Source organism: Limanda limanda, chromosome 11, assembly GCF_963576545.1.
Source record: "Limanda limanda chromosome 11, fLimLim1.1, whole genome shotgun sequence".
In the NCBI taxonomy this organism is placed as follows: Eukaryota; Metazoa; Chordata; class Actinopteri; order Pleuronectiformes; family Pleuronectidae; genus Limanda; species Limanda limanda.
Window position 1 is genome coordinate 23,660,987 of NC_083646.1, and position 17,165 is coordinate 23,678,151.

At 41.0% G+C, this 17,165-nt stretch overlaps 1 protein-coding gene across 1 annotated transcript; it reads right to left on the bottom strand.

Annotated features, from left to right (window-relative positions):
• Positions 1 to 846: 846 nt before the first annotated feature.
• LOC133014603 (basic helix-loop-helix transcription factor scleraxis-like) lies at positions 847 to 12,197 on the bottom strand. Its single transcript, XM_061081868.1, has 3 exons — positions 11,815 to 12,197; positions 11,245 to 11,461; positions 847 to 885 (listed from the first exon to the last, which is right to left on the bottom strand). Exons 1-3 carry the CDS (start codon positions 12,195 to 12,197, stop codon positions 847 to 849), a joined length of 639 nt encoding a protein of 212 aa, XP_060937851.1.
• Positions 12,198 to 17,165: the final 4,968 nt, after the last annotated feature.

Below are 17,165 nucleotides of genomic sequence, written 5' to 3' on the forward strand. Positions count from 1 at the left end.
AGGACACAGGGAGGTTTCGCAGTGGAAACTTTTCATAATGTTCATCTGTTGCAAGTGGGGTGGATCAGGACGAGGTTTGTGAATGCAATCTGCTCAAAATACCACCAACATATGAATGAAATCTACTTCCAGATATACAAAAGATTTATTGGTCATCTTGAGTTATTTTCCAGCATCAACTTCCAGAAATTATTATTAGAAATAACCAATATACCACAAAAGTTCCAGCATGATTTTTTTTTGTAATGCCATAAACTGTGTCAATAGCCATCGCTTTGTACCTTAAACCATTCTCATTATTTTTTCCATAATGTCATATGCCTGTTAAATAACATAGTTTCATTATATAATGTAATGTCACATAAATATACATTTATATTTCAGTTTACACATTAATAACACACAGCTTTTGAGTACAAACTTGTCTTTCATAGGTTGTGTGTTTTTTCGATCATGTGCCATAAGTTCCACTGACTCTGAACAAACAGTCGTTGAGTCAATACAGTAAAAGGTCTCTCATAAGTGTTGTTGAAAGTTTCTTCGTGGTGTTGATAAGAAAGCAAAAGCCCATAAAAAGTATAGTTAAACAATTTTAGAAGTGTTTGAATCATATTTGAAAACACTGTAAAATTAAAATATTTCATATAAAGCAAAATAATAAGTCAACCGGATAAAAAAACGCTTCATAAAGTTCCTTGAAAAGTCCTGGAAGTGCTATAGAAGTCCTTGAAAAGTCCTTGCAATGGATCACAAGTCTGTACATCTTCAAGTTGCAGAAATCGGAAAATCACCCAAAGTGCTGTCAGGGTGACGAGCATTTTATCCACATGGTGTGCGTCCTCACTGTTAGCTTCTGATGGCCGTTTTCCTGTCTCGGTCTTTGTTCTGCAAGAGAGAAAATCACAGTTCAAGACTCAACATCAAAATCTGTTCAAAAGGAATAATTAACTGTTTTGGAAAATATGTTTATTTGCTTCATTGACTGGACTGAATCCATTCTCTACGAACTAAACCTCTGTTCTCCTCAGGGACGTGTGTGTGTGTGTGTGTGTGTGTGTATGTCTGTGTGTGTGTTTGTGTGTGTGTGTGTGTGTGTTTGTGTGTGTGTCTGTCTGTCTGTGGGAAAGAGAGTTTCAGAGTTAGAAATCCTGTTAGCTGTGTTACTTTTCGGATCGAGCCCGGCTAGCTGTTTCCCAATGTTTCTAGTCTTTATGCTAAGCTAAGTTAGCCAGCTGTCGGCTGTAGCTTCACATTTAAAGCACAGACACGAGACATAAAAAATGCAAAGAGAACAGATTTTCCAACGTAGTGAAATAATCCTTCAAAAAATAGTTGAGTTATTGGCGACAAAGAAAATGGCACTTCAATTTTGACAAGTAAATAATTTGTCATTTCCATATTTGTGTCTTTAGTCTGTCTTTCATTAACTCTTGATTATAAAACACAAAAATTGTATTACTACATTTATAAAGCAGTGACTCATTGATGTCAGTTTGTCATTATTGTGTCATGCAACTGCACTACAGCTCAATATAGAGATGATTCATGGAAATAGATAAACTTTCACTGTAATCGCTGACACAGTAAATTAATGTGGGTTTGTTTGTAGTCAAATTTAATTTGATTTACTCAAGCACACGCTGTTCAGTAGCATGCATACAATAACTGTGGTCACGGAGACTGTAGAAAATGTCTTTTTTAATTTCATTATGGGCTGAGCGGTGACATCATGAAAAGCTGTGTGATGATGTGTTTCTCATTTATCTGTGGTATCAGAACAGAGAAGCCCTGATTTCCTGGCTGGCGCTGGAGACTTTCTCTATCTGGCCAGGAAAATCACATCACATTTTCCCTCCCCACATAACCTCTGCTCCGCTCTCTTGTCAGGCCGTCTCCCACCAGCTTTTCAACACCGGACTTTTTCTAACTTGACATTTGGGTGATGCTCGCTCCAGCTTCTGTAAATACTTTTCAGTCAAAAGAAAGATTTAATGCTGCTCGTGCTTTTATGGACAGATATGTAAAAATCCTATATTCGCACTAGACTTCGGTTCAACTCGTCTACACTCTTGTCCTCCCCTGACTTTCTTTCGCCCCCCTCTCTCTCATATCATCTCATCTAACCCTGTCCGCCGCCGCCGCCCCCCCCTCGCCCTCCACTCATCAGCCGAACACCTGTTACACATTTCCTCTCTCAGACCATGCACAAGATGTAGGTGTTTGGAAAAATCTGCTTGACTGACATCCACAAAGGTGGGTAGGTGTTTGGAAGGGTATCAGGAGGTAATAAGAGCGTGAGATCATAGGATCTGGACAGGAATCGATCCTCCCACTGATTGAGGCGAGTGCGTGAAGACACAGGAACTGTTTCAGTCAAATCCTCCTTCCAGCTGGATCCAGAGCGGAGGGTCATTATTACATTCCTAATAAAGCACCATTGAAATAATTTTATAATTTTGTTATATTTATTTATTTTTGTGGTATGTTGAAGTTTATGTAGAGAAACTTTTTCTGAAACTAAATTTCAAACAAAAAGATTTAAAGGTTATAAAAATACCAGACTTCATTGCAGCCATGATACTTGTTGCATTGTTGTGTAAAAATCTAATCTTTTCGACCTCAGTGCTGTTAACTCATCACTACTCTTCACTTTTCCCCTTTCAAAATGTTATTCAAATTTCATGGGATCCTGCCCGCTAGTAATTACATTCATTACCCAACCAAACACTTTTCACAACTTCTCAATGAAACAGCTAAATGTCGATGTTTTGCAACACATCTGCTCATAGTGGCTAAAGCATGATTGTACTTTTTTATTGTTCAACAACTCACTACTCAAATCTGTGCAAATATCTTTTTAATTTATGAGCTTTCTGTCAGAGAACTTCCTGCCTTGAAGAAGATCTCTGCACTCTTAGCAAATTAAAAAGGTATTTTACAGATTTGAGAGGAAGGATGGTTTCTCTATTTCCGTTGTATAATTATGTTACATGACTAAATTTAGAAAAAGATCACGGTCTTTGTTAGATTAAGGAAAACTGAACGAATTCCCCAATGCAGTATAATAAGACAATCAATGATCTATTACTAAGTCTGGGAAAATAAGGTGGAGTGCCAGAAACTGGAAGCTGAAATGACCTGAGTAATTTTCTGCCATCTGACACACGGTATATAACCTGCATGGAGTTGTCTCTATAAATTGTGAATAAGTAAATGATTGCAAACAGAGCCTGCAAAGCTTTTGGCCTTACTGTACAGCATGACTACTATTGAAACATTCTACTATATAAAACCAACAGCTTGAAGACACAAGCGCACACACTGCCACGCTAGACTCTGGTGTTTGCTGGAAAGCGTTGTGGAAAATCCTAGGTCTTTATCAGTGGAAATAAAAAGGCGATGCAGGATAGTGAGAGCGGGTACATGAAAAATCTCGCTCAGAAACGGTGCATGACAATTGGATAATTTACCAAATTACATGAAATGACCATGAAATCGGCCCACGCCTGACTGTGAGCGCCCGGTGATAGTTTGAGGAGCACAGCTGGAGCTGGGGCGGGGGGGGGGGGGTTAGTCGGAGTGTAGCTGGTTCCATCAAAGCAGGAGGAAGAGGGGATGGGGGCTCTGAGACCGGCCTGGTAGTCAAAACAATCTCCTGAAGACTAATAGAGCATGGTCGGATGACATATCCCTCTTTTCCTCTCCAAACACCCACACACACACACAGACATACCACTGACGTCCCAGGGGGGTGATTTGTCCGACACTAATATGATTACCTGATGATGTTTACTTTAGACACACTATGATGATATTAACACACTGGAACAATATTATTGTTTAATCAAGGTGAAAACAGCCCGTCTTGACTTTAATGAGAAGATAGTAAGCATACTCTTCGCAGCATCTTATCAAATTCAAACTTTCATATTGTTTTTCTGAAGCTCAAACCCGGGCTGTTCCTTTACCTATAACTGTGGATTTTCCCATGCAATCTCTCTCTCTCTCTCTCACTCTCTTTTTTTTTTTCTTTTTTCCTGCGTTAGGCCGCTCTGTCAAACACAAACATCTAATTTAGTTTCTGGCTACACAGGGAGAGGAATGACTGGTTGGAAAAAAAAAATAATTCCACTTGGGCACTGGCCTGAAAATCATATAAGGCTGTTGGTATTCAACCATGAAATGAAAACTGGTAATATCCCTTTAGTTTATCGAGTGAAAATATGCGAATGTGAGTCAGCGTCTCGAGTGGCTACTAGAAGCTGTAATTATCCTCATAAATGATCATCGATTAGAAGATCAGAGACCTACAATGTAGAACGGAGCAATAAATAACACGTCAGACATTTAAATAAGCTCGCTAACACCCCAATGAGCCGCAGTCAGCCGTTATGTGGCTTGGACACATCAGACGTGCACTTCGTGTTCACTGTGGTTTGCTAAAAGGCATCCTGATGACTTCTGAAAAACACTTGATTTATCTGATTGCTGAATCAGATGCAGTGTCATTTCTCACAGTCTCAGACTTCTGCACTTCATCATCAGTGCCAATAGCTCATTACCTTCAGTAGATCACAGTAGAAATTACACAATTTGAACAGCATATTCCTGCTTTTCTCATCAGTGTTGTACACGTCTTTATAAAGTTTGCTCTTTGTCTGGCTCAGCTTTTTCTACTTTTGTTCTAATTTGCTCCATGGACAGCCTTCTCCCCACAGACCAAACGCCAACAGAATCATAGTTTTGCTAATAGATTTTGTTAGTTATCTGACCCGACTTCTTCTGTTGGTGTTAAATTAGGCTTTAACTGCTTCCATCTGTGCTGCATATATACAGACAGGTCCATGCATGAAGGCATGCAGTCATACACAAAGCCAGGCCCGCAGACACAGACACACACTGGACGTGGGTTAGAATATATTTGAAAATTGCTCGCGGTGTATTAGCCACCCTTGGTGCACTTGATTAGCATAGTTTGAGTGAGGCGCAAACAGGCGAAGCTCTCGCTCAGGAGTCAACACCAGCATTATGTGTAAATAGGGCATTTAAGTTTTCATCTATGACCCTGAAACGTCTGCTTCATGCACACAAGTGACGTAATGCTTTTTCCCATTGAAAACAGAATAATAATCCCAACGACTGCAGAAACCACAGTCATTAGCGTGCTCCTGTGCGGCCAATCCGTGCATTTAGGCTCTCTTAATACGCACGCTTCATTTGATCTCAAAAAAGCAAAGTGTAGTTTCGGTACAGTTGAAAACCAACTGTCCAAACTGGAGGATAAATGGCGAAGTTGATTATCCTGCTGAGTTGTTGGCTGTTTCTCTCTCCCTCTTTCTCCCCTTCTCTGTCTCTGTTTCCACAACTTCCTGCACACCATTAGTTTAGAAAGTGTTGAAAGCACAGTCGTGATCCAGGGCTCTTTAACTGAGTAATCATATATGAGGGTTTTTTTGGTTGTCTAGAGAAGCAATGAACTGCCGTCTGGCTGTAAAATCTAGAAAAAAATAGAAGTGCAAACGAAATGCTTTTGATAAAAGTATGTGAGTGTGGTGCACTGCACGCCTGTGTGTCAGTCTTTTTGTGGTCGTGCAATATAGTGTGTGCCCGCATATGTGTATATGTGTCATGTGTGGGTGTGAATGTGTGTGTGTGTGTGTGTGGAAGCAGGGAGGGCGTTACGCAGAGAGCGGTTTCCAGGCTTCTTTAGCATCACCATCAAAGTCCGACGTCAATGTGTTTCTAATAGCAGCTGAATTAAACACTGACTGTACAGGCCTCAGCAGAGGATAAATCATTTACAGAACAATTAGCTCATTTGTTGCTCCGCTCTGCACTGCCAATGACTTCCAGACACAGAGAGCTGGCCGGGGTGTGTGTGTGTGTGTTTCTGTGTGTGTGTGTGTGTGTGTGTAGGCAAGGACAAGTACAACATTTCAATCAAAATACTAATTTTCTCTCTAATTTTCTTTCTTAAACACATAGACATACACTTAGATTCAACCACTAAACACACTCATTTGCTGTCACACACACACACACACACACACACACACACACACACACACACACACACACACACACTAGAAGAGATAAGTCAGTCTTACTGCACATTGCAGTTTCAGTATGACTGTGTTTTCCATCCACCCTGCTTTTCCAGTCACACACAAAAATCATTACATTCAAAGCAGCTAAAAAAATAATCATAATGATATTAGAGGCAGTGAAAATAATTTTTATTTGTAGAGAAAATTCCAAATAAATCAGATTTCTGTTAGATGGAATTAAATCGGGGTTGGGCCTGTGTGTAATGTGTGTAATCGTCTCAAAGGGGGCCGTGGTTTATTTGCAGCAACCACACAATAAGTATCACGGGAGTTATACTTTTTCCGAGATTTTTATTTTGTTTCCAAACATATAAATTCTCCTTTTAATCCAATCAAGTCGAACGAGCTTCTTTCTTTTTAAATATAGGAACGAGTTTGCACTTGTCACTTTCGGGCTTCAAAGGAAATAGTCCAGTGTGACTGCTGTTATTGGCGGACCCATCATAGATTCTATTTAGGTTTGCTACTGAATTGAATTGACCCTGTGCCTGCTGCAGGCCAAAAGAAAGAAGCCGGAGTCGTGAAGGAAGCTGTAAAAATGTGTCAAGCACCCCGGCCTAAAGACAACACGGTGGACAGATGGGCACGCGTGAAAAACCTTATGTTTGTTATAGTGTATCTCTGAATAAACACCACCTCAGTATCACCCAGTGGGCTGCCTCTGTACACTACAGGCACAAATAAACACATGTTTAAGTTCAACTGCAGACGCTCAACCGGTGCATTTTAAGATCATTACCGACAAACTGGACATAATAAATTTGTGATAGTTAAAAAAGCTGAAGTCGTGCAGTACTCCTGCTGCAGCTCCAGTCCAGGCACCTGACTGTTGCCCTGATCAGCAGAGGCCTAACACAGGATATCTGCATCAATCAAGCAGACAGCACGGGGACTGAAGCAGCCCTCAGCTCACCTCAACCCTCCTCTAAAGCCCTGTGCATCTCATTTACAGATGGAACCGTCACGACCGTCCCCTGCTTTTTTTTTATTCCTGCATATATCAAAGTCACCTGCATGCGAGAGTTGCACACCAGTTTGTCAAACTGCTGGTGCCCGACCCCTGAACAGTTAATTTATGAAAAGTCAAACTTCCTTATGATATATGTGTGTGTCTGACGACTAGTCTGGCTTCTGATAAAAAGATAGGAAGTAAAGTTTGGCCTATATCACAGGTTCAGCAGGGGCAGATGACAGCTTACAGAAGCACAGCCAAATGCATTTAAAATGAAATCAAATAGCACTTATTAGCAGGAAATATCTAAGAGCTCTAACTGAGGAGTACCTCAAAAACTCTTCCATCAAAAAAAAAGGAAAACTGTTTTGATTTTTTTTGTTAACATCACTATAACATCTAAAGTAGAACATCAATGAAGGTATAATATATTCAATAATAAATCCTTTAAATTATGTTATTCATTTAGAAAATCACAACAACTTGAACATTGAGTTCCACAGATAATGAATTCACTTTAGTATTCCACTGAATATGTAGCATGGTGTCATTCTGCCCTCTCTGAGCAGTAGTCATTACAAACAGACTGCTGTTTTGAAATGGTTATACTGTATACACACATAATAGGAGGAAATGAGCGTATACTTTTCTCACGTTCACTCTCTCCCACGTTGGAAATAGATGTAATTGAGGTGGCGGCTCTAAGCAGACCTGACAGCTGTGATGAACCTCAATAGCCATAAAAACATACAAGGAGAGAGAGCCCAGGACACCAAGTCTCGTTTTACCTTCACAATCGTTTCCTCTCTGTAATCACCAGCACCGACTTTGCCCTTTAGCCCACTTAAAGGCTCGGCACGGCCACTTTTCCAAGGAGAGTGAAATGCTCTCAGCTTCTGCCAATCACACTTAACCATTTAAATGCCAGTTGAATGTAGAATCACTTATTTCCCCCTTACATAACTTTCAATGTAAAAATATCAATTTAATTTGGCCAACAGTTATTAGACTTATTTTAGCACCACTGCAGCACAATTACACTCTTGGATGTGTTTCACCTCGTTTTATCGATGTTAACTCATTATTGTAAAGTCACCTGTATGTGTCAATATCTAAATATAGATAAATTCAAATAGATTTCTGGTTATATATGTTTCTTATTATCAATAAATCATCTGATTAAAACCAAAAATGAACTGAAATGAACCACTGTCTGTGTATTGAAGCCTGATACAACATATTCAGCTCTTCCATAGAGCTTAATAATTGAAATGCCTCATCGCACGACATGTTCCCTCATTAACATGAAGAGGGAGACTCCGTGACTCATAACATTCTCCTGCTGCTGTAAATACTTCCTGAAGAACCATTTGTGTGTTAATGTTCTGCTGAAGATAGTCCCCAACAAACACATCTACACCGTATCGAACTGCTCAGAAAGTGCGACGGCCGAGCAGTTGATGAAATTTACTACAGTTTAATTATTTATTTGTAATGGCATGATTGGTTTACAAGAATTTAAAGATTAATTTTTTTCTATGTACATTTTTTTTCAAGTCACACTTCCCCTATTTGTGTGTTGTGATGCGAGCCTCTGAGTTCTTTGTGCATGTGGTGAATGTGAGTCCCTTCCTCTGCCGGCATTGGCCCTTTTACACTTTTATACAAACAAGATGGCTCTGCCTTTGATCAACAGGGATGTAACCATGTCACCTTTTTTTAATACAATATCTACACACAAAATGATGCGAGCCACGTTAACAAGCTGCTTGCTGCTTTACCAAGCAAAGTATCTCAAACAGAGGCCCAGACAGGACCTGACTGGATCGAGAACCAACCCATGGATGAGAGGCGACGGATCAATAGCTAGTTGGAAGAGTTTTTTTTATATGTTGGCTCTCTTGTACACAAGGTAACTTTATTCAGTTGTTCATTTGTGATTTTGGTTGTGTGTGTCTAGGAGCTGCTTTCATTAAGCTTTACGACACCGTGCTGAGGAGGCGAGGCCGCACGTGTTGCTCACGAATATGTTGTTTTGGTGCCAGAAGATGTGCCAGTGTGACATCTAGTGGCAATGAATACTGTTTATATAACCTTTAATTTGGAAAACAATTGAATTGACCATAATTGGAACTGAAGGAGGGTTTTTATATCTTCATATGGAATTTCCACAAAGCTGAGACTTCTAAATCTTTCCCTAACTTTCACCTGGGTTCACCTCGTCCTCGCATTTAAGGGAAAACAGTAAAAATGCATCTGGCAAACTGTATATCGTATATAACAGAGCATAATGTGATATTTTATGGAGCAAATAAAAAAGCGTAATGTGACTGACACTAAGTAATATAGACCTTATCAAAGTGTCTGTGTTTGGTATTTTTGATGTGAGAACGTTTCACAATTGTTCTCTACCCAGCGTGCGTTTACAGGTCAAGTCTTGCGTGTGCAGCGGAGAGCTGACAGCAGCAGATAGTGTTACACAGCTCCGACTGACAGCTCTGACCTCCACCAGGCTGATCGATACGCAGAGAGAGGAGGGAGAGCTGGGGGAATGAGGCAAGCTCGGGGACCGGGTCGAAGAGGAAAAAGTGAACCAGAATGAGGAGTGTTTGAGAGTAAAGGAGGAAGGGGATAAAAACGATAGATGACGGAGAGAATCAAAACGAAAAGGCGACAAAGGAGAGGCCGAGACAGGTTTCAGATCAGTTATCTCCCAGCTGAGGGTGTCTGGGTTGGACACCAAGGACGTCTAGGCTTTCACTCACAGAGGTTCAGAGGGGAGGCAGGAGGGAGGGGGAGACACACTGCTGGGACTCAGGTTATCCCCCAGCTAAAGGGTCTCTGAGTTTAGACACTGAGGAGGGTATTAGCTTTCACACACTGCTGGGGTAACGGGGGAGTCTGCCAGATGTCAGCTCCTTACCCATAAATCCTGCTAAATGGGCAGCGGCTATGGGTTAGAGGGGGAAAGTTGAGTGGACGTCACCCCTCTATCATCTTCTGTGGTGTTTGTTGAAGTCGGAGCTGGAGTCATATAATTGGATTATAGTCAACTGATGTCAGCTCTTCATCCCCCGTTATTTCTCATCAGACTGAAGACTTTCCTCTGCTGAGAGTGTTCTTGATTATGTCTATTTCCTGTGCAGAATCAGTTAAATATGAGTCGAAATGTGCGTAGGATTAAGTTCTCCTTTTCGGAGTCTCTATGAAGGTGTAGATGGACGGTGCAGCAGCGGAGGAATTGTGGAAAAAACGTGCTACAAAAATGAGAAGTATTTCTACTGTTTTACCAAATAAAATTCAAGATATTCAAGTGCAACAAAGTGCAATTCTTAACAACACTGAGTATGGGTTAAGTGTACAAATACCTGTATTTTGCACAGTGACATCAAATTCCAGTGGAACAAACTCATTGCCAGTTAGCAATCGGTTTATCTCGGGTCAGTTGTTAAGGAGTTATGATTAAAACCTTCTCATATTCGGCCTGACGTCAATACATTCTTGAAATTATACACATGGTTTTGGATGGTTTTCATGGGATCCCGGTCATAAATCTCACTCGCTGCATAAATACCCTTGTAAACTTTAAATTCATATTTCTTAAAAATATAAAAGGAAAAAACAAACACCACATTTTGGATTGGACAGTTTTTACGTGGTGGTTTTGCAAATTTCTTTGTTTTAGAGTGAACGGCTCTGCCTCTCTGCTCAGCCCTCAGACTCAAAAACAATCACTTGCATTAACTGTGATGTCCAGTGAGTCTCAGAAACCACCTTGAATTCCAACCCACCTGCTCGAGTTAAACTAACCCCCAACAGGACAATAATACACGCTCATTCACCCCAGAAGAGAACTTTAAAGAGGTTCTGCTTTTAAAAATCCCTGAGGGCCAATCAGTTTTATAGGCACAGTCACTGATCTCAGGTCAGCTTTAAACACCAAAGTGACCCTAAAGCACTGCGCGGTTTCTCACAAGAAGCTTCTTTCTATTTTCCTTTTTTTTTCTTACTGCTAAATCTGACTCATTTGATCTCTTTGGAAGTAGTTTTTTGACATGGTGGCACTTAGTCTTGTTGTAAAAGAGTGTTTCGATTATACAGTTTTATTGGAGGACTACATTTTTGATTTGACCTTTTAACCGTTTCCTTTTGTTTACTTCTACTGACTCTCAGTTTTCTGCTCACCAATTTCCTCTGGTTGCTGAGGCAGAAAGTACAGATGTGCTTGGGCTGAGTCGATTGGTCAGATCCTCGGTTGGGGGAGGAGTTGACGTGGAAGAACGGTGGTGAGGGAGCGTGGCACGGCTGTCCTTCATGAAGTCCCTCACCCACTAGCAAGACGTTCCCCAGATGACTGATGTAGCTGCTGGCCAGACGTAGAGTCTCGATCTTCGACAGCTTCCTGATCATCAAATTAGAGGAAGAGGTACGGGATTAATGAAAACAAAAGTTTTTTTGAAATTGTGAAAACTGATGCAATAACCACAATTTTGTTAAAGTTTTTGCAAAGCAATTCAAAACAAGGTGCAACATAAAGACAATGATGCTTGATTTTAAATATGTCTCGGAGTGGCCACATCCTGGGCACAAAGTATGACACCTCTACTAAATAAAGTCATAATTACAAGCTTGTTTGAGAAATAATTAACAATTGAATGGTATTCAGAGCAATATCAGGGAGTTATTTTTCCCCTTATTTGTCTGTGATCCTATTTGTGAGTAATACCAAACGTTGGGACGCAGGCTGCTCTGTACCTGTCTGCCGGCTCGGTGGGGATGAGTGTGCGCAGCGCCGTGAACGCAGTGTTGACAGAGTTGGTGCGATCTCTTTCCCGAGCGTTGGCTGCAGTCCTCTGGCGAATTTCCCCCGGGGGAGACATGCCTGGGGGAGCGAGCCTTCCCAACATGCCCCCCATACCTACCCCTCCAATGCCAATTCCCGCGCACATCTTCCTCTTCCTGCTCATTTTGATGTGGAAAGCAGAGGGGGACGAGGACAGGCGGAAGGCGTTGGAGCTGTGCTCATCCGAGCCGGACCCCTCGCTCCCGTTCTCATCTTCGTCTTCGGAAAGGAGCGCGATGTCGCCATACAAGAAGCGGCCTGCGGGAGGCGCCGTGCGCAGCATAGCGAATGTCATCTTTATCGTGATAAGAGTCTGGCAGCTGCTGATTGATTCTTGTGTGATTTCCACTTGTTGAGATTAAACTTAACGTTTCTGCAAAGATGCTTCTCCCTAAAGGTGTCCACCGCTCAAATCGTCACTTTACCCCCGACGTGTCTTCGCTGTAAAATGTGTTGAGCCAGGTAAGTCAGATGCACCTCTAACAAGGCTGAGTCTATCTTGGCTTCAAAGTTCAGTAAGTTGATCTTGAGTCAGAAATCAAGAGTGACTTGACCTTGGAGCTGCGGTGGTGTCACAGGTGGCTGCAGGTTCCACGACCTTCTGGTTTTTCTCTCTTGGTTTACACAAATCACTTCACAGGTCAGTTCCTCTCTCAGTTAATCCTGTGGCTGAAAGCACATGATGAAGTCAAGTGGTTGTTGATTTCTCCTCTTCTTCTCCTCTAAACCTTCTGTCTTGGTCCTTTGTTTCTATATTTGTCTGTTTCAAGTCCAGATGCAGAAACTACTCCCAGTCCGTGGCAGCGGTTTGACTCTCTCTTGCTCTCTGCTGGTCGCCCCTCTTCCCTCTCTGCCTCTTTGCTCCACGTGTGCCTGCTGTCTGAGTGTTTCCGTCTGCCTCTGGTCTTATAGGCGGTGGGAGGGCCAGAGGACTCCTCCGCTCCTCCTCTGTGCGGTGAGGGTCCCCCGGCTGCTGTCTAGAAGCAGGCCAGAGAGACCGGAGGCAAGAGGCAAACCATCAGCAGGAGTTTGTTTTGGCTGCACACTTGTGTGTTTCAGGGGAAATCCACCCTAAAACAGAACTTGCATCACCCCAGTTTGTTGGGGGGGGTTGGTGACCTTAGAGACCACGGAGCCTTATGAAACTCTGCATGAATACTGTATAGATATTCAGTTACTTGGATGGTGACTTTATATGGAAATTGAACAGGGATAAAATGTTGTCAACTGACAGGGGTAATAAAGACATGATCTTGGACAGTACAATCAAATATCAGATGCCCAACACAATCAAACTATTAATATGATCTCATCATAGTCTGGAATATTGTGTTTGCAGGTTTTGACATGGTTCAGTTGTGCAGGCAAAAAAACTGAAAATGATATCCTACATTTTTCCTACTTTTCTCTAATGGCCGATGTTTCTTTTTTCCAGATTTATTTGACAGAGCAGGCTACCAGCAAGAGGTAGAACTGGGACTTCGGTTTGAGAAAAATGTATGTTTTCTTCAACCACTTTCTTGACAGCAAGAAGCTGAGAGGCTCAAGTGGTGAAGTCAGAGTTTGCCTTTCTCCCCACGTCTTCTTTTTTGCCTGCGGTCTCCCCCTGTGTTTGTCCCTGGGCAGCAGGCTGGGAGGCTGAGGCAGACAGGCCACAGTGCTGGAAGCTGATAGTTCAGCCTGGACTAATGGCTGAAGCCTGGAACTGGGTTTTTACATTCACTTGTAGTGTGGAGGAGAGCTGTCTATCTATCTATCTATCTATCTATCTATCTATCTATCTATCTATCTATCTATCTATCTATCTATCTATCTATCTATCTATCTATCTATCTATCTATCTATCTATCTATCTATCTATCTATCTATCTATCTATCTATCTATCTATCTATCTATCTATCTATCTATCTATCTATCTATCTATCTATCTATCTATCTATCTATCTATCTATCTATCTATCTATCTATCTATCTATCTATCTATCTATCTATCTATCTATCTATCTATCTATCTATCTATCTATCTATCTATCTATCTATCTATCTATCTATCTATCTATCTATCTATCTATCTATCTATCTATCTATCTATCTATCTATCTATCTATCTATCTATCTATCTATCTATCTATCTATCTATCTATCTATCTATCTATCTATCTATCTATCTATCTATCTATGTCCGTTTCTGTGTGTTCTAGATGTTTGGAAAATGGAGCTTTGCCTCAGATAGTATGAAAAGTATTTGACTGCCTTCATCAAACTCTGATCTACTTTTCCAACTTGAAGTCTCTGGGATTTTATTAGCAATGATCATGCAACTTAAGTCTCATTTCCAAGGAACTGACCGACCTTTAAATTTTGTTTCCTGCCTCAAATGCACAGTGGTTAAAGGTCGACAACCTATATGAAACTCAACAATGAAGTCCATAATCCTCAGTAGTACATTAATGAAAACTCTAAACCCAACTGCTGTTGCTGGTATGCATCTTTTGTGTAGATTGGCAACCGTGAGCTGCTGCTGAAAACTAATAGCACAATGAATAATCTGTCAGAGTTACACAATGTTATAGTCACCATTCATCACTCCCTCTCTCCCTCGGTACCGCTATCGTTTTTTCTCCTCTTTCCATATTTCTATCCCTCTCCTCTGTATCTATCTCTACCCTTCAATCACAGTCGCAGTGTTTATGCTGTGGTATTGACTGTTTGAACAGGAGCCAATGTTGGTTGCAGTTGTTGATTACAGTACATGCAAGAAGTGCTGGGAGCAGAAAGGATAGGGAGAAGTATGATGGGGGGGATAGGTTATAGGTAGGGATCAGACCACTGTCTAAGTACTATAATAAAAAACCCCAGCATGGGTTAAAACTGATCTTTCTCTATAATGTAATAAAAGCTTGGTTTATAGAGAAAAACTGAGAAGCATTATGGTTTTGGCTTTCACTGGTCCTACAGCTCAAGATCTATTTATGTGCTCATTCATTCATTCTGTCTGTCTGAATGTGGTTCACATATCTCGAACATTGTTCATCTTATTGGCTTCACACTTGTGAAGTTTGTGTGTTTATAAGAGCCTGAGGAAATGCATTGTCGAATTTGAACGTGCAATTTTGACATATGGTAGGTTCAATATTAATACATTGTGAGTAAAGCATTAAACAGCGCCTTACAATCAGCGGCAGTGAACTAATGCAAAATGAGTTGAATATGTCTTCTACGTCCTTTGCAGCAGTGGTCGGCAACTAGCGGCCTGAAGTATAGTGCAGTCAACATGTGAGGCAGAATAAAGTGGAAATACTCAGCACGACCAACTTTCCACCCTTGCACTCTTGGCAGTGTTTGTGCTGCACATACAATTCCACGTCATGTCCTTAAAATATTGACATAGGATAAATGACTGAGGTTTCATGTTACTGTTGTGGCTTGAGATGTGGTATCAACAACTCCAGATCTTACAAGGAATAAGAGTTCAAGGGAAACAAGCAGCACATCCAGTCAGTGGATATCTAAGGTTTTTCCACATCAGATCATGTCACTCATCACTGTTCCCTACCAGCGTCCCTGCTCCTTCAGCAGTGACCTTTACTGCAGATCACTTTCCTGCTCTCAGGGCCTCACCTCAGTGTGACCCAGATTCAACAGCTCATAAGATTGTATTTGTGTAGGTATTGCATGTAATGAAAAGCCCAAAGCAAAGCAGAACAAAAATAACCGAATCACATAGTGAAAACAAACTTTTGACAACCAGCACTGTGGTGTAATCCAGCAGCTGATTTTTCATGCATGGTTGGAAAACCAGCACAGCAATGTGGTAAACAGTGGGGTTTGGCTCTGGTGTCAGATCTGCTTCTGATTGTTAAAGAATAATCAAATAATGAGTCTAATGGATATCTGATCAGTTCTTTTACCAGCTCTGAATTAGAAAACAAGGAGATCTTTGATTTGGAGCAACAGATCAGTCCAAAACTTGAATGGCACTCAGTAGAGCCCATACCTCCGCCAAGGCCCAACAGTCACATCAAAAAGGCCACATTGAGTCTCTCAGCTACACATTGGTGGTGGTTACCACCTCAGGCTGTTACCATACAGCGGATGAAAAACCCTAATATTTCCAAACCAGCCTCCCTTGCTGTGATCCGTCATTACATGCATTAGCATGATCCTCCTCTGATTTGCATCTCCCACGAGTGTGTGGCTGCTCTAACTCAGGATCCATTTCTTTCTGAACCGTTGCCCACAGGCCAGAAAACATTGAACTGAGCAGAAAGCAGACTTTACGACTTTTCATCATCACTCATAGCTGCATTTGGTCGGAGAATGTTGTAGGAAGAGGAATAGCAACATTATAGCCCAGTAATAGTTACATTTACATAAAACTACATGGAGTGGTGGCCTAACTGCACAATTCTGATTTTTAATTAATCATGTTGATTATTTTATATTCAGTTTCTGCCCTTCAGATAAAAGCTTTTTTTAATCCTGAAAATAAACTAAACCTCAGCTAAAGAGACACATTTTGTGAATTACTGTTAATTAAGTAAAGTACCTGCCTAGCTTGTGCCGTACTTTCAGTGTGTTACACTTTCAGCAGCTAGGTTTGCCAAGCAAGGAGTTGGGAGCAGTGATTTTCTTCTTATACCTTATGCCGGCACAGCTTATTTTGCAAACTTCATGTGTCATGTCAAATTGTTCGTATGTTAAAACAAAGTGTCTCCAAACAACTGATATGTAGCAATTGTACAATTGTATGGAATTAGTCTCATTTGTAAATAATGATAATTCATCCAAAATTCCTTCTGTCTTACCCCTTTTTAATAAGGTGAGTCGCATTATGAACTTGATGGTGCATTGATGCAAATCAGTGAATCTTATGATCAGAATTGTGCTGTTCTATAGAGGAAGTCTATGTAACATATTTTCACAAATTTCCCCAAAATGAACTGAAATTAAATATACAAGTAAAACAATCCTCATGCATATTAAGCAATAAACCCAACAGAGTGAACTAGGATGGATTTAAATGGATTTGTATTTATATAGCGCTTTTCTAGTCTTATGATGACCACTCAAAGCGCTTTACAGTACAGTTTCACATTCACCCATTCACACACACATTCATACAGTGCATCTACTTGCAGCACTTTGTTATTATATGGGGATAAATCAAGTAGACGTTGTGCTGATCACGGATTATTCTGTGACACATTGTGTCTCTCAAAGCTGTAAATAGTAACCACCACCATAGTCCTTCGGTGGAAG

Excerpts from the sequence above, each read along its gene's own strand:
- LOC133014603 (XM_061081868.1), bottom strand. The coding sequence starts at position 12,197 with ATGACATTCGCTATGCTGCGCACGGCGCCTCCCGCAGGCCGCTTCTTG. Across the intron at positions 11,462-11,814 it reads CCCACCGAGCCGGCAGACAG|GAAGCTGTCGAAGATCGAGA; the intron begins GTACAGAGCAGC and ends TTTGATGATCAG. Across the intron at positions 886-11,244 it reads TCAGCAACCAGAGGAAATTG|AACAAAGACCGAGACAGGAA; the intron begins GTGAGCAGAAAA and ends TCTCTCTTGCAG.